The sequence below is a fragment of the Dendrobium catenatum genome, unplaced genomic scaffold, assembly GCF_001605985.2.
Source record: "Dendrobium catenatum unplaced genomic scaffold, ASM160598v2 fragScaff_scaffold_1557, whole genome shotgun sequence".
Taxonomy (NCBI): Eukaryota; Viridiplantae; Streptophyta; class Magnoliopsida; order Asparagales; family Orchidaceae; genus Dendrobium; species Dendrobium catenatum.
The window spans coordinates 6,339,611-6,360,207 of record NW_021320019.1 but is presented as its reverse complement, the minus strand read 5'-3'; the positions used below and the strand labels follow the sequence as shown (position 1 = coordinate 6,360,207).

Genomic DNA, 20,597 nt, shown 5'->3' with positions numbered 1-20,597 from the left:
AATGTACAGAAAATTGAGATTGAAACTAAAGCAACATGCTAAAATTAAAACCAAATGAATTATAAGCAGATATTCATTTTATCATAATGGTTCTCGATATATATATATATATATAGCTTTGTTAACATAATCCCATATTGGTAGCTCGTAGGCCCTAGCATAACAAAATCTCATCTCGATCTTCCACTAGTACCGGCATAACAAAATCACACATTGGTCGATCACTAACATCGGCATAATAGAATCCCACCTCATTCGACCACTGACGCCAGTATAACAGAATCTCACATTGAACTGCCCACTAATTTCATCATAACAGAATCCACCTTGGCCGCCCACTAGCGCCAGCTTAACATCACATCACGTCATATTATATCACATTTTCTTATATTTTTAATGCATTTCATTAATTAAATCATAATTATATTAAGTTTAAAAAATATTAAAAATACCTCAATGGTAGGTAACAGAAACACTATTGAATAAAAATTCTCTGTTTCAAAACATAACCAAATTATCAGAGATTGTATAAAACATTACTCTAAAGCTTTAATTGAACTAAAAAACTATTTTTAGATGTTAAAATAAAATTTTTAGTAAAAAAAACAATAGCTTCTTTAAAATCATCTTGCAAAAAAAATTAAAATATACTCAAAATATTCATAATTCAATCTTTATAACACATAAAAAATTATGCGATAAAGGTTTTACCAAAAAAAAATTATCCTCATTTTTCGATAATAAAAATATGAATTTGATAGAAAAAATCCTAAATATATTAAATTATTGAAAATTGAAATAAGCAAAATATAACCTACATCGAGATGAACAAATTTTTCAAATGGGCCGACAGACAAAAATTGCTCTACGTTGCCAAACCCAAAATTTCTTCCTTTGTGTTCTCTCTATTCTCTCTAATTCTTCCTTTCCTATTCTCTGTTAAATGAAAACTAAATGGAAAATTTCAAATGAAAGGCATACGTTAAGTTAATAAGTGGAAAAAAGATTTTTATATAAAATAATAATAATATAATTAATGTTTAGTGTAAATTTCATATAAATTCTTTTGGGAGTTTGAAATCTATTGAAAATTATCCATAAAATAACCTATATTTAAAAAAATTTCGTGAAATCAGTTTACAAAACATACACATAACAGTCACAAAACCTTACGTGTACTGATAAGTGCCAATTTTTAAGGAATTTAGCCAGTGTTTAAAAATTATTAAAAAATTTAAAAACTAAAATACAATAATATATATGTCATAGTGAAGACGGTTTATAATTTGGACTTATAATTACTCCCAAAATAATTTTTTTATTGTTGTAGATAAAATATATTTTTAAAATTTTTGAATTATAACAATCCACACACTAAAAAAATATCATGCTTGACATTTTCAGACCAAACTAAGCCAAAATAAACCTACATAGAGGTGTGTCATCTCAGATTTCTTCTCCTAAGTAGCCTCTCTAGCAATTATATTCTTCCACTACACCCTAACCATCATAATCCATTTACTCCTCATTGTCCTAATATCGTACGCCAAAATCCTTTCTAACTCTTCCCTATAGTACAGACTCTGATGAACCTCCACATCATTAGCATATATTCTCTTTCCAAAATTAGATACCCACTTTCTTAGAGAAGATACATGAAATGTCATATATATCAGACATATGATCAGATAATAATAACCTATAAGTAGAACTACCAATCATCTTGACAATCTCAAAATGTCTAATGTACCTTGGACTCAGTTTATTGATTCTTCCAAATTTATTGATACCTTTCATAGGACTGACTTTGACATAAATAAAGTTACCAACCTGAAATTCCACTAGCCTGTATTTCTGATCATATATTTTTTATATATATAATGTGCAGTTCTCAATCTTTCACTAATCAGATGAATCTTTATTGTAGTTTTATTAACAAAAGTTGATTTTATCACCTGTCAGTCACCCACCTCTATAAAAAATAAAGGGGTTATACACCTCTTATCTTATTGAACTTCATAAGGAGTTATACCTATGTTGGACTAATAATTATTATTATATGCAAACTCTATCAACGGGATATGATCCTCCCAACCACTACAAAAGTTTAAAACACAGAGTCTCAAAAGATCCTCCAGTACCCCAATAATCCTTTCAAACTATCTGTTTGTCTACAAATGAAAATATGTACTAAAGTATAATTTTTTACCTAGTCCTTGTTGAATCTCTTTCTATAACTTGAAGATAAGGTAGCCATCACAATTAAATACAATCACCTTCAACACACTATATAATCTGATAATATTTTTGATATATATTTGTGCTAATTTGTCAAATAGATCCGTCTCTTGGATCAAAATGAAATATGCTGACTTTGTTAGACTATCAACTACAACCCAGATGGCATTATACTCCTATCTCTATCTGGGAAAATTCATGGAAAACTCCATCGTCACCTCTTCCCAATTTCATATGGAATAAGAAACGATTGAAAAATATCACTTGATCGTTGATGCTCTGCATTTACTAATTGACATGCATCACACTTTGAAACAAACTCCACTACATCCATCTTCATTCTAAGCCGCCAAACTAGACATTTTAAATCTCCATATATCTTGCTACTTTCTAGATTAATAGTATAACATGAATAATATTCCTCGTGTAGAATCTCAGCTCTCTGATCACCAACATAAAGAACCTATAATTTTTTCTTACAGAAAATGATGCTATAATTTGATAAGAAAAGTTCAAGTCTCTTACCAGCTTTAATCTGACCACTCAACCTCAAAAACTATACATTTAACTTATGAACTTCATGAATTCTTTTCTACAAAGCAGATTGAAAAATCTTCCGAGCTAACAAATCTGGATTTGTATCAACTTATACTACCTCTATCTCTAACTTCTCCAAATCTCGAATAAAGGATTCTATATATATAAGCGATGAAACAGAAGTACCTGATGGCTTCCTAATCAAAGCATATTCTACCAAATTTGCCTTCCTACAAATTTCCGAGTTAGTCTCATCATAGACAAAGAGATACGATAATACCCTTGAACAAACTTTCTATGATAGCCAGTTAAGCCTAAGAAATTATAAACCTCTTAAATTTTAGTAAGCCTTATCTAATTAAAAATAATTTAAATCTTCTAGGGATCTACTAAAATTTCTGCACTACTCACAACGTGTCCCACAAATAAAATGCTACTTAACCAAAACTCACACTTTGAGAACTTAGCATATAATTGATGCTGCCTCTGGATCTCTATTGCAGTCCTCAAGTGTGTTGTATGCTTCTCATTAAATCTAGAATAAATTAGAATATCTTCTATAGAGATAATCACAAATTAGACCATATACTTCCTAAAAAATCTTGCTCATCAAATCTATGAAGATCATTCAGGCATTAGTCACCCCATATAGCATGACTAAAAACTTATAATGTGTGTACCTCATGTTAAATATATATATATATTCAATTTTCAAAAAAGTATATACACTACTTAGGATATATTCAATCATGCAATAATTATTCTGCCATGAGTACAAAAGAATAACTAAAAAAAAAAATAGAACCTAAAAAATCCTAATCAGCTTCACACTCTTAATCCTCTACCCTAACCTAAAAAATATTTAACCACATATAATAAGCTCAGAAGCCCAACAAACAACCAAATTCTATAACTGAACTCAACACATGGCAAAGTAGTAATATGTATGTCAGCAATCAAATCATAGCAGTAGCATTTATATGGACATTGAATCAGTACATAAATAGTAAAATTATATGATATGAAAGATAGTAAATCAATATGAGTGTCAAATCATAATAGTAATCATTATATCAATACTACAATCAGTAGAGAAATTATCTAAAGCAATAAAATCAAATTATCAATAAAGACTGTCGAAATTATATCAATGTAGTAAAATTATATAGGAGTGTAACATACTATTTATTATTCTATATTAGTATTAGTATTAAATCAATATATTATGTATACCACATACTTAATGTATATATCATATTTTTTGTATCAATAAATCAGTAATTGTGATAATAATATATATGTACATTAATATGAACATTACCTTAATGACATTTATTTTAGTAGTCACACAAACAAGTAAGACTTCTGGCTATTACGGTGTTTTTCATTATTGTATTAGTGTTATTAAACTATTGACTCAGTAAATAGAATCATCATTATTTGCCAGTCGATAAAGTAATCATTTTCATATAACTCACAATCAGTATATCACGTGAGTATAACACCAAACTATAGTAATTATAAGAAATTGTTATTGATTGTCCTCTCATTCTGAACTCAACATGTCCAAACTTGCTCTTCTTCATATAATGGCTACTTTCATAGGTCTCATCGCTAAATATTTTCCTGCTCATAGTTCATCAATGTTGAACCGTAATTAAATCAGTCTATATAATCTTGACACTATCAACTAATTAAGCAAAGCCAATAATGTGATGCCCCATAATCTGATTGGGAAGAATTATTCTTTATCTTTTAAGAAGTAATAATCATAGCCATCAATTTTTGTTTTATCAATATCAATAGCAATAGAAATAAAGGTAATGAAGAAAAATTAAAGCTGAAACTAAAGCATAAGCTAAAATTGAAACCAAATGATGTATAGATTAGTTAACAGAATCCCACCTCGGTTGCCCTCAGGCCCTGGCATAATAGAATCGCATCTCGGTCGTCCACTGACACCGATATAACAGAATCCCACCTCGGTTGCCCATTAGCGTCGGCATAATAGAATTTCATCTCAGTCGTCCATTGGCACCAGCATAACATCACATCACATATATTTCTTTCATATTTTTGATGCATTTCATTAATTAAAATAAAATGAGATTAAATTTAAAAATTATAAAATACCTCAACGGTAGGCAATAGAAACACTTCTGAATAAAAAATCACTATTTCAAAATGTAACCTAAGATTTCTTCTTCCCCCAAGGACATTAATGGTTAAGTTCAAAGGTTTAGTTTTATAAATAAATTCATATTTTTAATAAGATAGATATTCATTTTCAAAAAGATGTTCCTCATTTAGTATCCCCACAAAACTTAACAAAATCCTAAAAACTTCATCTTCACCATTCAATGACATTCTAACTTCAACTTATCTATTTCCAATAATTAATAGTCTATTTTATGATATATTCTGTCAAATGAGCCAAACCATTGAGAGGAAGAAAGCTAGTGGGTTCTACCAAGAAAAGTTTATTTGATGTTTCCATTTTCACTTGTTTTTTAGGTGATGCTTCACCTCCTACGACACCTCCTACGATCGATAGTAGTAATTTCTAGAATACGCTCAACAATTTTCTTCGCTTTTGAAGCACTCGCTTGCGCATTTGCATCTCAACCCAAAAAATCTTGAATCTGCTTTAGATTTTGGAGAAGATTACATAACCAAGGAAATAAAGAAGAGCACGACTCACAAAACTCAACAATTAACTGGAGATTTCAAATCAGGTTTATTGCTATAGAATTATACAACTAATATTGAGTTTCTTTTAACAAAAATATTCATAGAATGTATAAAAATAGGATTAATTTATAATTTTTGGAGGTGCACTTTCTACTTAAATCCTTGACAGTCCATCTCTGATGATTTGAATAGCCCCCTACCCCCCAATTCTTTCATACTTAGTGGTTTTTTAATTTTTTAATAAACTCAAAAACATGATCTTGAACTTGTTGTTTCTTTTCGATGAGATATTGATTTTGATTATAAGCAACTAAATTTTATTGGTCATTTGACCCTTTGAATGATCTCGATAAGTTTCCAACTATAATTCAGGTTGGATCCAAATTTATCCACCGATGATGCCTAACAATACTAGCAAATATAACTAGCGAGCTACATAGTTGAACATGTGTGAATGAAGAGGATGGAGAGAGAGTAGAGAAAAATGTTATTGAATGTTCAAAAAGGTAATGAACCTCAAACCAACAAAGTATCCACTTTCAATATAAAATAAAAAACAAGATCCAAAAGATCCCAAACATTTCTTATCACCCCTTATTTACAAGGTTATGAAAAGCTACAAAAAAGGCTATGCAAAGAAAAGTAAAAAATATATAACACTGCACATGATACCCATACAATGCTACACGCTTCCCGAAGTACTTGTCTCATTCTGATTGGCTAAAGGAGAGTGAGATCGGAAAGCTTCAGCGAGTCACTTCTAGGCTAGTCCAGCAATTCTGAGTGGACGAGAGAGAGTGTGTTTGGGTGAGTAATGATGAAAGGGGATATGTACATGCTCGATGACTTTGCCAACGACTTGTACGGGGGATCTTAGATTACTTCAAAAGGAAGATGCAAGTGAGATGTTGTCAAAAGAATAGAATGCTTAGAGTTCGATGGTTGCAACGAGATAGGCCAAGGGTCCTATGAGCAATGCTTTCTTGTTGTTGAGTTTGGGGAAGAAGATCATTATGGTAGAGAGCAAGTGCTTGAGGTTGCTCTGAGAAGGAGTGAGTGACTAAGGTGGTGATCTAGGTGTGTGGAGAGTTGCTAATTTGGTGAAGAATCTCCAATCCACCCCACAAAGGGTGAGTTCCTTAGTAGGCTTGGGTGAGTAGCACCTGCTGATCAACCTGGTTAAGCTCCCTATGAGTTTGAGGTGAGTAGCTCCTCTTGGATCGTTCGGCTAATTATCTAGGTGGGCCCCCTTTTCTAGCGTGAATTCTTCTCCATGACCTGCCAACTATCTGTTAAACTTGTGGAGGCATGTACAAATATACAACTCCAAGGGCTTGATTTTAGTCAAATTGAGCCGAAATTCAAGCATTCTTAGTATAGTTGATGTTAGTTGACTAATCTATATATTTACCAAAAAAATTGGACTCCAAATGATCTCAAATTCAGTACTTTGAATTTTGAGATCAAATACTAGTGTACTTTGAGATATGGAAATCTGCATCAAAATTCATGCATGATCAAACCAATTCCGTTGGCCATGTCACTTACCCTTACTTTTATATTTGCAATCCAAAAATATTTCATATCTTTGATAATTTGTCATTTAAATTATAACTCTAAGTGGAGTTTAAGATGTGACCACTTTCTAAATGTCTGTCATCATGATTACGAACCAAAAATTTTCTTTGATCTTAGTCTTATATGTGTAAATACGTGACTAATTAGTCAACTCTATATTATACTCATTTTAAAATAAATCCAATTGAATATTTTGGCTAAACCCTAAATTTTCAAGTGAACACACAAGAAAATCATTTAATAAAATATTATTGTCTTCACATTTTAATACATTTTGTTATGAGAAGTGATATATCATAAAAAAGTTATCTTGATCGGACACGAATCTTGAGGCAAAATCTAGCCGGAAATTTCAAAAATTAAATATGGGATCACCTGAACTCCGATTTCAGCAAACTTATAGTCGAACTGAGCGTCTCGGAAATATGAACCCAAAGACACCAAATTCAACTCAATCCAAGCCCAAATGAGTCCAAATCAAGGACCCGAAGCGCTGTTGAAAAGTTTGAACAACAATTTGAGTTACCAAACGGTTTCCAAACATAACGTGCTTATAGTCGAATTGAGCGGCTCAATGAGACGAATCCAACGAGCCCAATATCGCCGACTTCCGATATCTTTAAGACTTTCAAATGTCTGATGAACGGTCCACGATCAAGGGATTCAATATCGGCCGTCCATTCGCACATTTGCCCTTGATCCTCCTCCTATTTACGGATCATGCCATCCTCAAAAAACTATAAATAACCCCTCATTTCTCTTGAGAGGGGACCCAAGCAAGAAGAAGAGAAGAATATGAGGGAAGAAACTCCTCGACCACCGCCGGAATTCTACTCGAAGCCCAAGTGACGCCGAACTTATGTCGAACTCCCAAGTGACGCCGCAATTCTGTCTAACGTTCAAGTGATGCCGGAATTCCGCCCGACTTTCTAGTGATGCCAGAGTTATGTCCGGTCGCCAACTGAATTCAGACTTCTGCCCGACGACGGACCTCCGCTCGTCGCCAGATTTCTACCCGACGCTAAACTTTTGCCCGTTGTCATATTTCCGTCGGACATCTATCCAATGCTGGATTTCTGCCCATCTGGACTTCTACCTGACACAGTCATTTCGACCTCCGTCGCCAGACAACAGTCTTTATGACCTCCGTCGCCCGCCGACTACGATGCTTCTAACTTCCGTCGTCCGCCGACTACGGTCCTTCTGGCTTACGTCATCCACCGACTACGATCCTTCCGGCTTACGTCGCCCACCGAGACATACAACTTTCGACCTCTGTCGTCTGTCGACTACGGTCCTTCCGGCTTACGTCGTCCATCGACTGCAGTCCTTCCGACCAAACAAACAAGTCAACAATGACTCTTTCTATTCTCATTATGTTCTTCATATAATGTACATCAAGCCAAGGCCTTCCCCCTAAGGAAGGGCCTCAATTGTAATCGAATGCAAATAATGGTGGATTCATTCAAACTGGGCTAGGCCCGTGATTTTTCCCCTTTTTTAGGGGTTTTTCACGTAAAAATTTTGATGTCTACTATAAATGCAACACCCTGTCTCTTATCTGATTGCGTGCCGAATTTTTGTACAAAGTTAAGACGTTAAATATTATATTTCTCTACCGCTGCGAATACTCCCGGACGCAACAAGAAGAAAGCTAGATTATGCCTTGAGGACAAACAAGACATTTTTTAACAGAACAACAATGTGGCTCCGGAATTGAAATACTTGGAAGTCAACAATTTATTCACAATAACATTTCTGCTTGCACTCAATATTCTTCTGTTTGTTTACACACAATAAACAATAATCCATAAAGATGTATATAGCATTACCCATTTCCCTCAAACTTATTCAGAGAGGGAGAAACATTACCTTTTCAACCATTCAAAACAGCAGCAGAGGCCCCAGCAGAAGCTTGATGGATAATCTCTTATGTAGATCTCCCTTGTAAAGCCAATGATATAAAAACTGAAGGATCGGTTATGATTAGCCATTGTTACACGAGTGACAGGAACAACAGAAATTACATGCCTCTCACAGATGACTCTAGCAGCGGCAGGAATGGGAGACCGCTCGGCTATAACTTCTGATGAGAACCTGTTGAGGTGGAAAGAATCTGCAAAGAAGGCAGGTGTGCACTGGTATGCTTGTGTGTTGTAAAGCTGGACGCCCCTTGCTTTGTGGAATACCTCATCAGGAACTGACGCAGCTCCACTCGAAGCAGCAACTTTGCGGGTTGAAAGTGTCCTCCTATATTAAGGGCATACATTTGGCATCCATATGAAAAAGTAGACGCCAAATATAAAGCATAACTATCACATAAAAGAGCATATTTTAATCTTTAAATCATAAATATAGCTATCTACTCGGCTTTTACGGGTTTTGAACCAATGGATAAGGCATCCTAAGCTCCATTAATGATCATGCGTACCATCCAATAAGCTAAAGATGATCAAAGCTTCATTAGTGATTATACATACCATCGAACAAAAGCAGCATTACGTGTGAGAAGGGAACCTTGACCGCCACATGCCTGGCATTTTATAAGTCCACGGGAGCCACATGTTACACAGGGTAGCTTTCCTGTGCCGTTACATTTCTTGCATCTGTAAAATTTTGCTACTATATATTGTTAGTGTGACAGAATAGCCATACGAAATCTAATAAACTTGGATACTTTACAAGCAGGATAATGACATATATGAAAGATTACATTGAATCAGAACCATCTTGATGAGCGATCAAACCCCTCCCATGGCAGGCAGAGCATTGGCTCATCTGATTTGGCTTATAATGCCCAGCTTCTTGCCCAGCATTGCAAGTAGGACAGGCTATTTCCCCTCTGCCTTCGCAACCTGCCATTCAAAAATGATTGCATGGAGACTAATTTTAAGATTAAGGGGCTGTTTGGTTGACTGAAAAAGAAATGCAGTGTAAAGTAAATGCAATGTAAAGTAAATGTAATGCATTATAAATACTTTGAACCTGTTTGGTTATATGCAAAATAAACGCAGGAGAATTGTTTCCCTTGTTTGGTTAGGTATATCCAGAGTAAAGTAAAAGCATTTTTTTGTAATAATTTATTTTAACATTAAAATAAGTATATTTATAAAAGTAATATATTTATAATAATTATTATTATATTTATAATAATTTATAATATATTTATAAAAGCAATATATTTAAAATCCATAAGATTAAGATTGTTTTCCCTTGAATGATTGTGATAGAGATTCTCATCTACTTTCTAATTTTATACATCTTTCTCCATATTTCTTCGTCTCATCCAATTTGTTGAGTTGACTGTATTCTTCATGTATATACAACATTTGCATATTAATTAATCGACAGTAATAAAAATATATATCTACATTGAATTGAAAATGCAGAAGCAACTTAAAAGCATGGTGGAGAAAGCATCAAAAGTTTATATTGATATATCTTTACTGACGTAATCAATTTATGATGTGAGCCATCATAGATGAGGCATGTATTAGCGCCTTCAGTTTGAGGATACTAAAAATAAATAACATAGTATTGAAGGTAATGATAACTATATGAACTTAAACGCCTTCGTCAAGCTGCTGTTTCAGAACTAAAGCTTCATTCTCGCTCTTCTCCCATCCTAAGAAAAACATGAAGCCTAAATTTCTAAAATCTATAGTTAGAATTCTTTCAATTTCATCTGCAAGCATGTTCTTTAACATTGGAGCAACACAACGAGGAACTAATGAAATATTGAAGTTTCAAATTTAAGCTAGAATCACTAATCTATTTATGCATTGTCATAAAATTATCAAAAGCACACTGGCAACAGAAATGAAGATTCATGCTGCAAATTTATTATTATTAATTTTATACAAAAGGTAAGAAGCGATTGCGAAAATTTAAAAAAAGAGACAAGCAAAAACTAAAATACTAGACTTCATGATAAACAATATGAATAAAATGAATGCACCAATAGTTCTTTCAATCAGTTGATTTCATATTCACCATTGGCCTGGACTTCCTTGACATGCTTCTCATACTCATCCTCTATCTTTTCCTCTTTCTCTTCCTCTTCTTTATCTGTTTCTTATCTTTGGTTTCCTATTCTTACCTTTTGACTTGAATTTTCTCCATGTTTTTTTATAGCAATTTAATAGAAATTTTTAATTTTATATGATCAATATTGCATATAATAAAAATAAATTTCTTAATTTATAGTGGGATAAAGGCTTGATGTTGTTGTTGTTGTATAGTTTAAAAAAAAAACTTAAAATTGATACAAAAATATATTTACTTAAAAGTGAAAAAATTCCACATTCATCATTCATCCTCCCTCACCTGAATATCCAAATCCAAAGCCCTGCAGCAATCAACTTCTTGTAAGTCGACAGCATAGAGAACTACGAATCTGTCCAAGTCTTGATCAACACATCACTGCAGCTTAAAAAAACACAAAATTTGTAAGCTAGTGATCTGATTTCTATTCCTAAAATGATCAAAATAAAGTATCTGACCTGCAAGCAGTCCACTTATAATCTATTCCTGTAATGTTGGCGTGCATAGCTTCCTGTACATCCCGCCTCAAATCCTCCCTCGCCTGCCGCCCCGCCGCCTTCCTCCCCCACCCCCACCTCCCCCTCTCCGTCACCTCTGACTCCGACGAACACTTCCTGGAGGCTCACCACGCCTTCGCATCACCGGTGTCGACGTTCCTCAGCCGGGCTTCCGCCCTGCAGAACGAATCAAAGAAACCGGCCGACGGCTGACCAACTACGCTAGGCAGTTCAATGTTCCGTTCGATTACCATGAGATTGCTTGCAACTAACAGAATCTGCAGCCAGAGGATTTCTCCATCGAATCCGACGAGGTGCTCGCTGTGAATTGCATGTACCGACTACGCAACCTTGCTGACGAGACGGTGTCGCTGGAAAGCCCGAGCGATCAAGTTCTGCGCACAATCAGAAAGCTGAATCCGAATGTTTTTGTGCTCGGAGTAGTGAACATAACATACAACGCACCGTTCTTTGTGACGAGGTTCAAGGAAGCTCTTTTCCACTTCTCTGCTCTGTTCGATATGCTGGAGACGAATGTGGAGAGGGAGAATGAGCAAAGGAGGCTGCTTGAGATTGTCAAGGAAGGCGACGATGATGGTGGCGTAGCAGAAAGCCTCACGCACGGCCCGGCAGTGAGTGCCGAAGTGCCGGTTTGGCGTCGATCAATGACATAGATTGCACCGTCACTTCTCGGCTCCCTCGTCGTCGTTCGACTTCGTTCATTCGCACGAGAGCAGGTTCTCGAGCAAATAATTTGAAACCCGCTCATTTTGAGCGGCTTTGGAAGTCGCAGGATCCGCCTCCTGTAATACACTCCTAATGCTTCTGAGGATTTTCTTTTGTTCCGCTCAAAATTAACCAAACAGTTGAATTTAGTAAATACATGTATTTGCTTTACTTTACCCTCCTAATTCAGGCAACCAAACAGTCCCTAAATGAAAAAGGAAGACGGAAATTGTTCATGGGAACCATTCTGTATGATACTTCGAACACAAATTAATTACCATAATCAGCATTATCCCTCCAAATAGAACCAATTTTTAATAGGTGCAAAATGAATAGGAAGAGTCATATATAGTAGCTATCAAGTTTCCAAGCAAACTGACCGAACCTTGGGAGGAGAGAATATTATAAGAAAGAAAAGTTAAAAAAAATGATAAACAAGGATTCTTTAAATTGAATTTAATAAGGAAAAAGCCAGTATTTATGATCTCCTTCTATTTATAACAAAGTAGAGGATACGTCAAGAACACTGCATGCATATTGTAGCTTTGCGAACAACTTCGCATCTGGTTTCAAGGCAAAAACAATAGCGAGCAGCCAGCAACACTCTCACTTCAATCACGTCATGCCTTTGCAATTGGATTTGCAACCGCAATGACTGTCATAAAAGACCCAATAAACTCCAGATCTGAGCCCTAACTTTTCATTTTCACGCTCCACAAGCCAGCGACAGCGTTGCAATCCCCTCTGTTAAAAATGATTTCCTTCCTATTCTAATCGATCTTTGAGGCATCCTCATTCTCTGACATTAGAAAAGAGATTCCTATCAGTCCTAATTGACTACTACACCAAGTGGATTAAAGACATCACTTTCGAGAAATTGACAGCCTCAACAGGGTGAACTTCTTATAAACTACCATGCTCATTTATCATGGCCTTCTTATAGCCCAAGGTTAACCAATGCAGCATCAAATCTACACATAGAATTGAGTAAACTAAAAGTTTGCTTTAATAAGCCATCTAAAATTCAATCGGCAAGTTGAAGCAGTGAACAAGTCTGTTCTAAATATCCTACGAGGTCTTTAGGCTAACAAATTTTCATTGCCGGGTATAATCGAATGAACCCATTAATAGTAATCGGTGAGACACCATACTATTGTTCTATGGAGTTGAATAACTTTTCTACATCTAGTTTTTTAATTCCAACCAACCACTAGAGTGAAGGCTGTAACACCAATCCAAATGAAAGAAATTGCACAATGGAGATCCAACAATGTTAAAACACGAGAGAACTCTTAACATTAGAGGAAGCAAGGTTGAAACAGTTCACCATAATCATGAAGAAAAATGAAGAATCGCTTAATTAAACCCCAAGACAAATCCAAGGAACTTTCAACAAGGAGATCTAGTCCTCCAGAAGTTCAAAGCAACCAACCAAATAGAAGACTTCGTCAAATTAATGCCCTTATAGGATGGCCTCTTCATCATAAAAAAAAGAGGTCGAAACAATAATGTACTGATAGCAAACAAGGGGACACATCAACCCAAAACATTGAATGCATATGAGCTAAAGTGCAATTACTGATAAATGAAACACAAAAAATAAAATAAAAGAAAGATTTGACCACACTTTTAAAAGAAACCAAGCACATGAATTTCATGCAAAATCGTCATTCGTAGCTCACTTTGAACATGGGGGACCAAGTGGCAATAGAGTTGAGTACCCTAGACCCATCCTGAGGTGTGCGTAAGTCTTGAGAACTAAGAAAAAAATTCATATACAGAACTTATTCAAATTTTTCTCCATGAAAACTAAAGTGGCCAAACTCATGAGCAAATATCTATAATTTAATATGATTGATATGATAATTTGACAAATTATTGCAAAGATCCATTTCATGTATCATAAATAAAATATAGATTATAATTTATAAGCATCTAAGAGTGGGTTGATTAAAAAAATTTTAGCCATAATAAGCTTTAGGCTATGAAACCTTCAAAATGTTTTGGATCTATTAATGGTTGACTAAATTATTACAAAGATCTGTTGCATACATCTAACATAAATAGGTTGCAAGCACTCAAACATGGCCTTTGGGCCCCACATACTCAAAGAAATGAAAAAAAAAAATTTATTTATAATAAGCTCAATGCCATGAAGCTCTCCACTTAGTCTAGCCTAAAGAGGATTCACTTGACTTGGAGATCACGATCAACTCAGCTACTTCTTCACTCGTAGGTTACGACTCGATTTGATGCTCAAAATCATCATGGGGGACCAAATAGCAAGAAAGTTAAGTTTCGCACTTGAGACCCATCTTGAACTATGCTTAAGTCTTGAGAACTAAGAAAAAAAGCCATATAAAAAACTTAATTCAATTTTTTCTCCATGATCAAACTAATTATTACAAATGCTTGTTGTTGTTGTTGATCAAATTCTTGAGCAAATATCTATAATTCAATATGATTGAAATGATAATTTGATAAATTATTACAAAAATTCATATCATGTCGTAAATGAAATATAGGTTGTAAGCATCTGAGAGAGGGTTTATTAAAAGTTTTCTAGCCATAATAAGCTTAAGGTTATGAAACCCTCTAACTGTTTTGGATGTATTGATGGCTAACTAAATTATTATAAAGATCTATTGCATTTATCTAACATAAATTATAGGTTGTAACCACCCGAACATAGCCATTGGACCCCAAAAACTCAAAGAAAATGAAAAGAGTTTTTTGCCCATAATAAGCTCAATGCTATGAAGCTCTCTACTAAGTCTGGATTAAAGAGGATTCAAATGACTTAGAGATCCCGCTCAACTCTGCCACTTCACTACTCATAGGTTATGACTCGATTTGATGCTCAGAGGCAGGTCAAATGAAGGCTGACAAGCTGAAAATGAGTTAGCTAAGCTAAAAAGCCATAACTCAAGTTAGAATCAAGAATGCCTCTAAGACTAAGCTGATTTATCCTCCTATATGAATTTTATACATCAACTGCTCCAATTAATCCATCCTCCCATTTGGTGAAACCTCATAACAATTAATCATAACCCCCGAATCTCAGAAGTGAATGTTAAATTCAAACCTTTTAATGACTAAATATAGCTTTTAGGCTGCAAAAGCTTGAGGTAAACCTTTTAGTGACTAAATATAGCTTTTAGGCTGCAAAAGATTGGCACAACCTCATAAAGACAAAGCATAGCCTCTGGGCCTCAAGAAACCTGATAAGATCTACAAAAATTTTGGCAATCAATAAACAAAGAGATTATGACCCAAAAAAAAAAAATCTTTATTGCATGATGTGATCTCCAAATGTTCATGCCTATGCCCTTCTAAGGGAGTTGTGTTATGGGATAAATTTTCAAAAGGACAAATTGAATTTCAGATAAGATATTACTGAGAGACTTCGCCCTCAATTTATGAGGACTTGAAGATATGGTTCCATATTTTTAAAAGACGCAAGCCCCTACAATTTTTTGCTTCTCCCAATTATGAGAGATATACTAAGGCTAGTCAATAGGTGCTAAATGTGTAATATATAGGACTAATTTAATTTTAGGATGGGAAAATTTACCATCGTTAGCATAAAATAGATGGTAAGAGAAATAATAATGAACAAAATCAAGAATTCATATTACATCATCCCAAGCAATCTTAGTCATTGGAGGTATTTAACCCAACCTAACCAAATAATCATTGTTAATAGTCATGGATCTTAGACCTGGGTAAATATTTTTTTAAGGGGATAACTTTAAGTCAACCATAGCTAACAAAGGCTTTATGCCATGTCAAATACACCCTTAAGTTTTGGTTTCAAAACTTAAGGTGTCAAGGTTATTATGGATCTTAGACCTTGGTAAATATTTTTTTAAGGGGATAACTTTAAGTCAACCATAACTAACAAAGGCTTTATGCCATGTCAAATACACCCTTAAGTTTTGGTTTCAAAACTTAAGGTGTCAAGGTTATTATGGAACATTCGGGCTTTAGCTATGACCATAATTTAATAAAGTCATTTTATAGTGAAACCATTCATTCAAAGGGCCTTGACCATATATGTCATTTAATTACACCATTTGACCATCAAATCGCCTAGTTAGATGAAACGTGTCCTGTCATTGATAGTGTGAAATCTTTTAACTTATCATAATGATATGCTTGATATGACATTGGATTTTTGTAAGTTACGGTTATCTTAAACTTGCCACCCTCATCAAACTATTACGAGGGTGGATGACTTATTATTTTGCTTTACTTTTTTATATTTTACTTTTATTATTTTTTATATTCTATCAAAATTTGGAACCAAAATGCTTGGCTTTGAATTTTAGGGTCATTTTGATAATATAATTCCTTCATATTGAGATTTTAAGTCAACACAGCCATGATCGGGGAACGATATTAGAAAACACATATATTTGCAATTTGAGATCTTAATTTTGAGAATGAACCCCTTTGGTTATGATTTATTACAAACATATCCATCATATGGATTATATGCTTTAGTGAATATTTTTGCATTGAACCTTATCAACCCTACCCTCTTGATTACAAAAGGATCAATTCATAGGATTCAAGTCTTATCATCTCTAGTTTTTGTGAAATTGTGGATCAAAACTTGAAAAGTGGGAATTATGACTCCACTTTATAGGCAAGATGGCCCACATGGGAGTGTCTTGCAATTATGAGTTTAATTTTTAAAAGAGGATTTGCAAAAAAATTTGGAGTGATTGCACAATTATTTTTAGGGTGGTTGCACACATCTCGAAGTTTAGTAAGTTTGAATTCAACTTATGTTCAGTCCAAACATCATTCTTATATTTAAGTCTATATCAACAGCACAATTGTTAGAGTACAGTTAGAGTACATGCAAAGGTTTTGACTTTGGGCAATTTGACATATTTTTTGAATGGCGCGCACTTTTTGATGCATTTGCATACTTTTCAATGTATTTGCACCTGACACTTATTTGCTTTCGATGCAATAGCATGATACAGTTACTTGACTATCAATGCACTTGCACAACTTCTGAATTGTGATATTTGAGTTGAAAATTGCCTCATGAAGCAGAAGTAATACTTTGAATTCTAACAGCTAATTATTTGCATGCATATTTATTTTGTTATTTCGATGCACACAAAGTTTTTTATTTGAGCTTTTAAAAGGTTTCATATTGTTTTCTTGTAAGCTTAATGGAAAAAGTAAGTGGCCTATGAAGAAAAATAATCTCATTAACAGCAAAGATAATAACAGATTTCCTTTAGTATATGGAGGGCTGCCTTTGTTGAAGTGTCATTGTACCTTGTTAGATGAAAAAGAATGTAAATTTGAAACATTCAGTATACGTTTGAAAAGGAATGTCGTGGGTGGGTGGGTGAACATAACACAAGGTGCAGTCAATGTGGGAGGAATCAAATTAAGGAGCAAGAGAGAGGGAAAGTGATGAGGACATCCACAACAGGAAATTTCGACGTACTTACAATAGGAGGAATCGTAGATCGACGGCTACGATTCATAGCCTCTATTTATGATCTTTTAGTATATTTCTTTTATTTACTTTTCAATTTTCCACTTGTACCCCTATGAGGGATTTGTGTCATGTTGTAGCCCGAGGGCATATGTGTCTTTTACCCTTTTGCTTTTGGTGGTCTATATATTAAGGCCTAGTCATTGTATTATGTTCTAATGATGATTATGAATGATAATTCCACTTTTCTGACTTAATCTCTTTGTGAGTTCTTCAGAGGAGAACCTAAGCGAGGGTGAAAGGAATACCCGTCAACCTTGGAGGATTCCGAGGTTCGCGGCTCTTCAATTCTTTTTTCCCTTCAACCTCAACACCAACCACCACATCAACCACCCACCGGCCACCCTTCCCATTGCCCCGTCTCCTCCCTAAACCGAACCCCCCTTCCAACGCCGCCGGCCTCCCTTGGCCGCCCCACCCGCCGGCCGCCACCCACCCAACTGGTGGCCTCCACCCTTCCACCCGTCCCTCTCCACAAGCCCAACAGCCGGCCCCTCCCATTGCTCCCAAATTTGAAATTCAAATTTCAAATACCCATTAATCACTTGCCTAAATTAGATTTTGGTTAATTAGAAAAACTTCCTAATGAGAATTCAATTAATAAATTGAATTCAAATACTTTCCTAAGGCTAGAATTTAAATTAGGAAACCTCCCTAATTTAAACAAATCTGAAATTAAATTCAGATTTGTTTCAAATCCTTATTTATTCCTTGGGGCCCACATACTTCATATGCTAACCCCTCTCTCACCTCTCTATATGGCCGGCCCCTATACCCAAGCCCCTCTCTCTCCTATTTAATTCATAGCATCCATTAAAGCCTCCCTAATCTCCTCCTAAACCGCCGGCTCCCTTACCTTTGAGGAATAATTTGAAATTCAAATTATTCCCTCCCTCCCCTTTAGGAAAAATCTAAATTAATTTCAGATTTTCTAAGAATCCCTTTCCCAAACTCACACCATAGCTCTACCCACCCCCTTCCCTCTCTTCTCCTCCTTGCCCTCCAACTATCACTAGCCGCCGCCCCTCTCCACCTCTTCCACCCGGCGGCCCCACTAAAGAACACCACACGGATACTCTCAAGCTCATGGATGGCCGACCCTGAAGTCAACCACGGATTCGTTTATATTTCTCAAGGGGAAATCGACAGCATTCAATCACCCTTCTTCGATCCCGGATTTCGATCCGAAGTCACCGTCGAAGAAGACGTGGAGCGCATTTTCTTTACTTTGGTGGACGTCATCGACGAACAACAACCTACAGGACAGTGGAAGATCACTGGACGACCACCCGTCTCTCCAACTCCGACCAATTTCCCGTTGATCAAAACCATCGGCATCCTCTGTCTTTCAGTGGCATCACTTAGCTTGCTGACATTCGTCCTCCGCTAACCCTACTTCCAAAGAGCGAGCGAAAGGGGAACTTGAAGGTGAAAGTTCTACTTGTTAAGTGACGGATTATTGCTAATCGCATATTTATTTTGCAATTGTCTTGTTATTGTTTTGAATCGTTCTGTTAATCTAACGTGTAACCGTTTGCTAGAAGCAAGTCAATAACTACGAAAACTGAAAGTCTTAACTTAGTGAAACCTTAATCTTATAATTTCATTGCTAAACAAGTTTCTTAATAAAATCCTGCAATTCCTTTGTAACTTGTTTCAAATTAGAAATCCTACAGGTGCTACTGAAAGAGCATGAGGACAAAAATGGCAAGGATTTGAAATAAGGAAACGAAAAAATTATCCAGAGGAAAGAACATGGATTCCCAATCAAGAGAGAAGCCATGGTTGAAGCCTACGCAAATGAGGCCCCACAAAAGTAGAGAACGGCATGCGCTAAGCTAAAGAGATGGGATGATGAAGCCAAATGTGACAATGAACAAGAGGCGAGCACCCCACACGAATGAGGACGAGGCATGACAGGAAGGTGGAGTCTCGCGCAAAGTCGAGAGGTGGGATGAGCGACTGGGTTAGGGCTCATTACAAGAGCAGAATAAGCAACAAGTCAATAATTCTTGCATTTGTCAAAGTTGAGGCAGACCAAATGTTACCTTTATTGAAGTTGTGCAAAAGGATTTATATATAATAGATTTAAATCCTTGAGTAACACTTAATAAATAAATAAATATTAAGAAAAAATAAAGTTGAAATCCATAGTGGAATAAAGATACTAATGAAATTGATGATCTTTACACACTTAAGGAAAATACTAGTCCATAGTAATAATAAAAAAGCTTGTGAAATGGTATTAGATGTTAGATTGCTGCAGAACTAGCCAATCATGAATACGGTGACCAAAGTTTAACTAGAACTGAATTCCCACTTGATAGTTTAAAAACATTTCATAAGAAAAAAGAAAAACAAAAGAGCTAGCGAAATTCCTATATCAAAATCCTATAAATTAACTATCATTTACTATTTATGTGCATCTTTGCTGCACAGACAAAAATGCATATTTGTGGTGAAATAGATGACGAAATCAGGAAGCCAATAAAGTTTCAGATGGGGAGATGCATCATAATCCAACTGGTTGATAATGGATAGATAACCATGTTCTTTGTGTGAACGAATTAGGCTGCAGAAAATAGAGAGATATTTGGAGAAGAGAAAGCTTTCGCATAAGAAATATTTTCTTACTTTCATTTTTTTCATTGTACGGAATATAAAACCAGTATATATATATATCCTAATACATCATGTGTCTACATCTTAACAAGAGCTGCATAAAGAATACAAAACTATTATATATATATATATATATA

General features: G+C 35.2%; 2 protein-coding genes across 3 annotated transcripts in view; one reads left to right on the top strand and one right to left on the bottom strand.

Moving 5' to 3' along the window:
- Positions 1-8,760: 8,760 nt before the first annotated feature.
- LOC110102737 (protein SSUH2 homolog) overlaps positions 8,761-20,597 on the bottom strand; it is an 18,389-nt gene continuing 6,552 nt past the window's right edge. For both annotated transcript variants that reach the window (XM_020831195.2, XM_020831196.2), the window contains exons 5-7: positions 9,758-9,899; positions 9,525-9,650; positions 8,761-9,294 (exon numbers count right to left, since the gene is read on the bottom strand). In XM_020831195.2, the coding sequence (XP_020686854.1) occupies positions 8,913-9,294; positions 9,525-9,650; positions 9,758-9,899 (650 nt within the window). In that variant the 3' untranslated portion in view covers positions 8,761-8,912. The remainder of the gene's footprint in view (positions 9,295-9,524; positions 9,651-9,757; positions 9,900-20,597) is intronic.
- LOC114581144 (scarecrow-like protein 9) lies at positions 11,371-12,348 on the top strand. The gene has a single exon (XM_028700619.1). It carries the CDS (start codon positions 11,918-11,920, stop codon positions 12,257-12,259), a length of 342 nt encoding a protein of 113 aa, XP_028556452.1. The 5' UTR covers positions 11,371-11,917; the 3' UTR covers positions 12,260-12,348.

Coding starts and splice junctions, on each gene's coding strand:
- LOC114581144 (XM_028700619.1), top strand. CDS start 11,918: ATGTACCGACTACGCAACCTTGCTGACGAGACGGTGTCGCTGGAAAGC.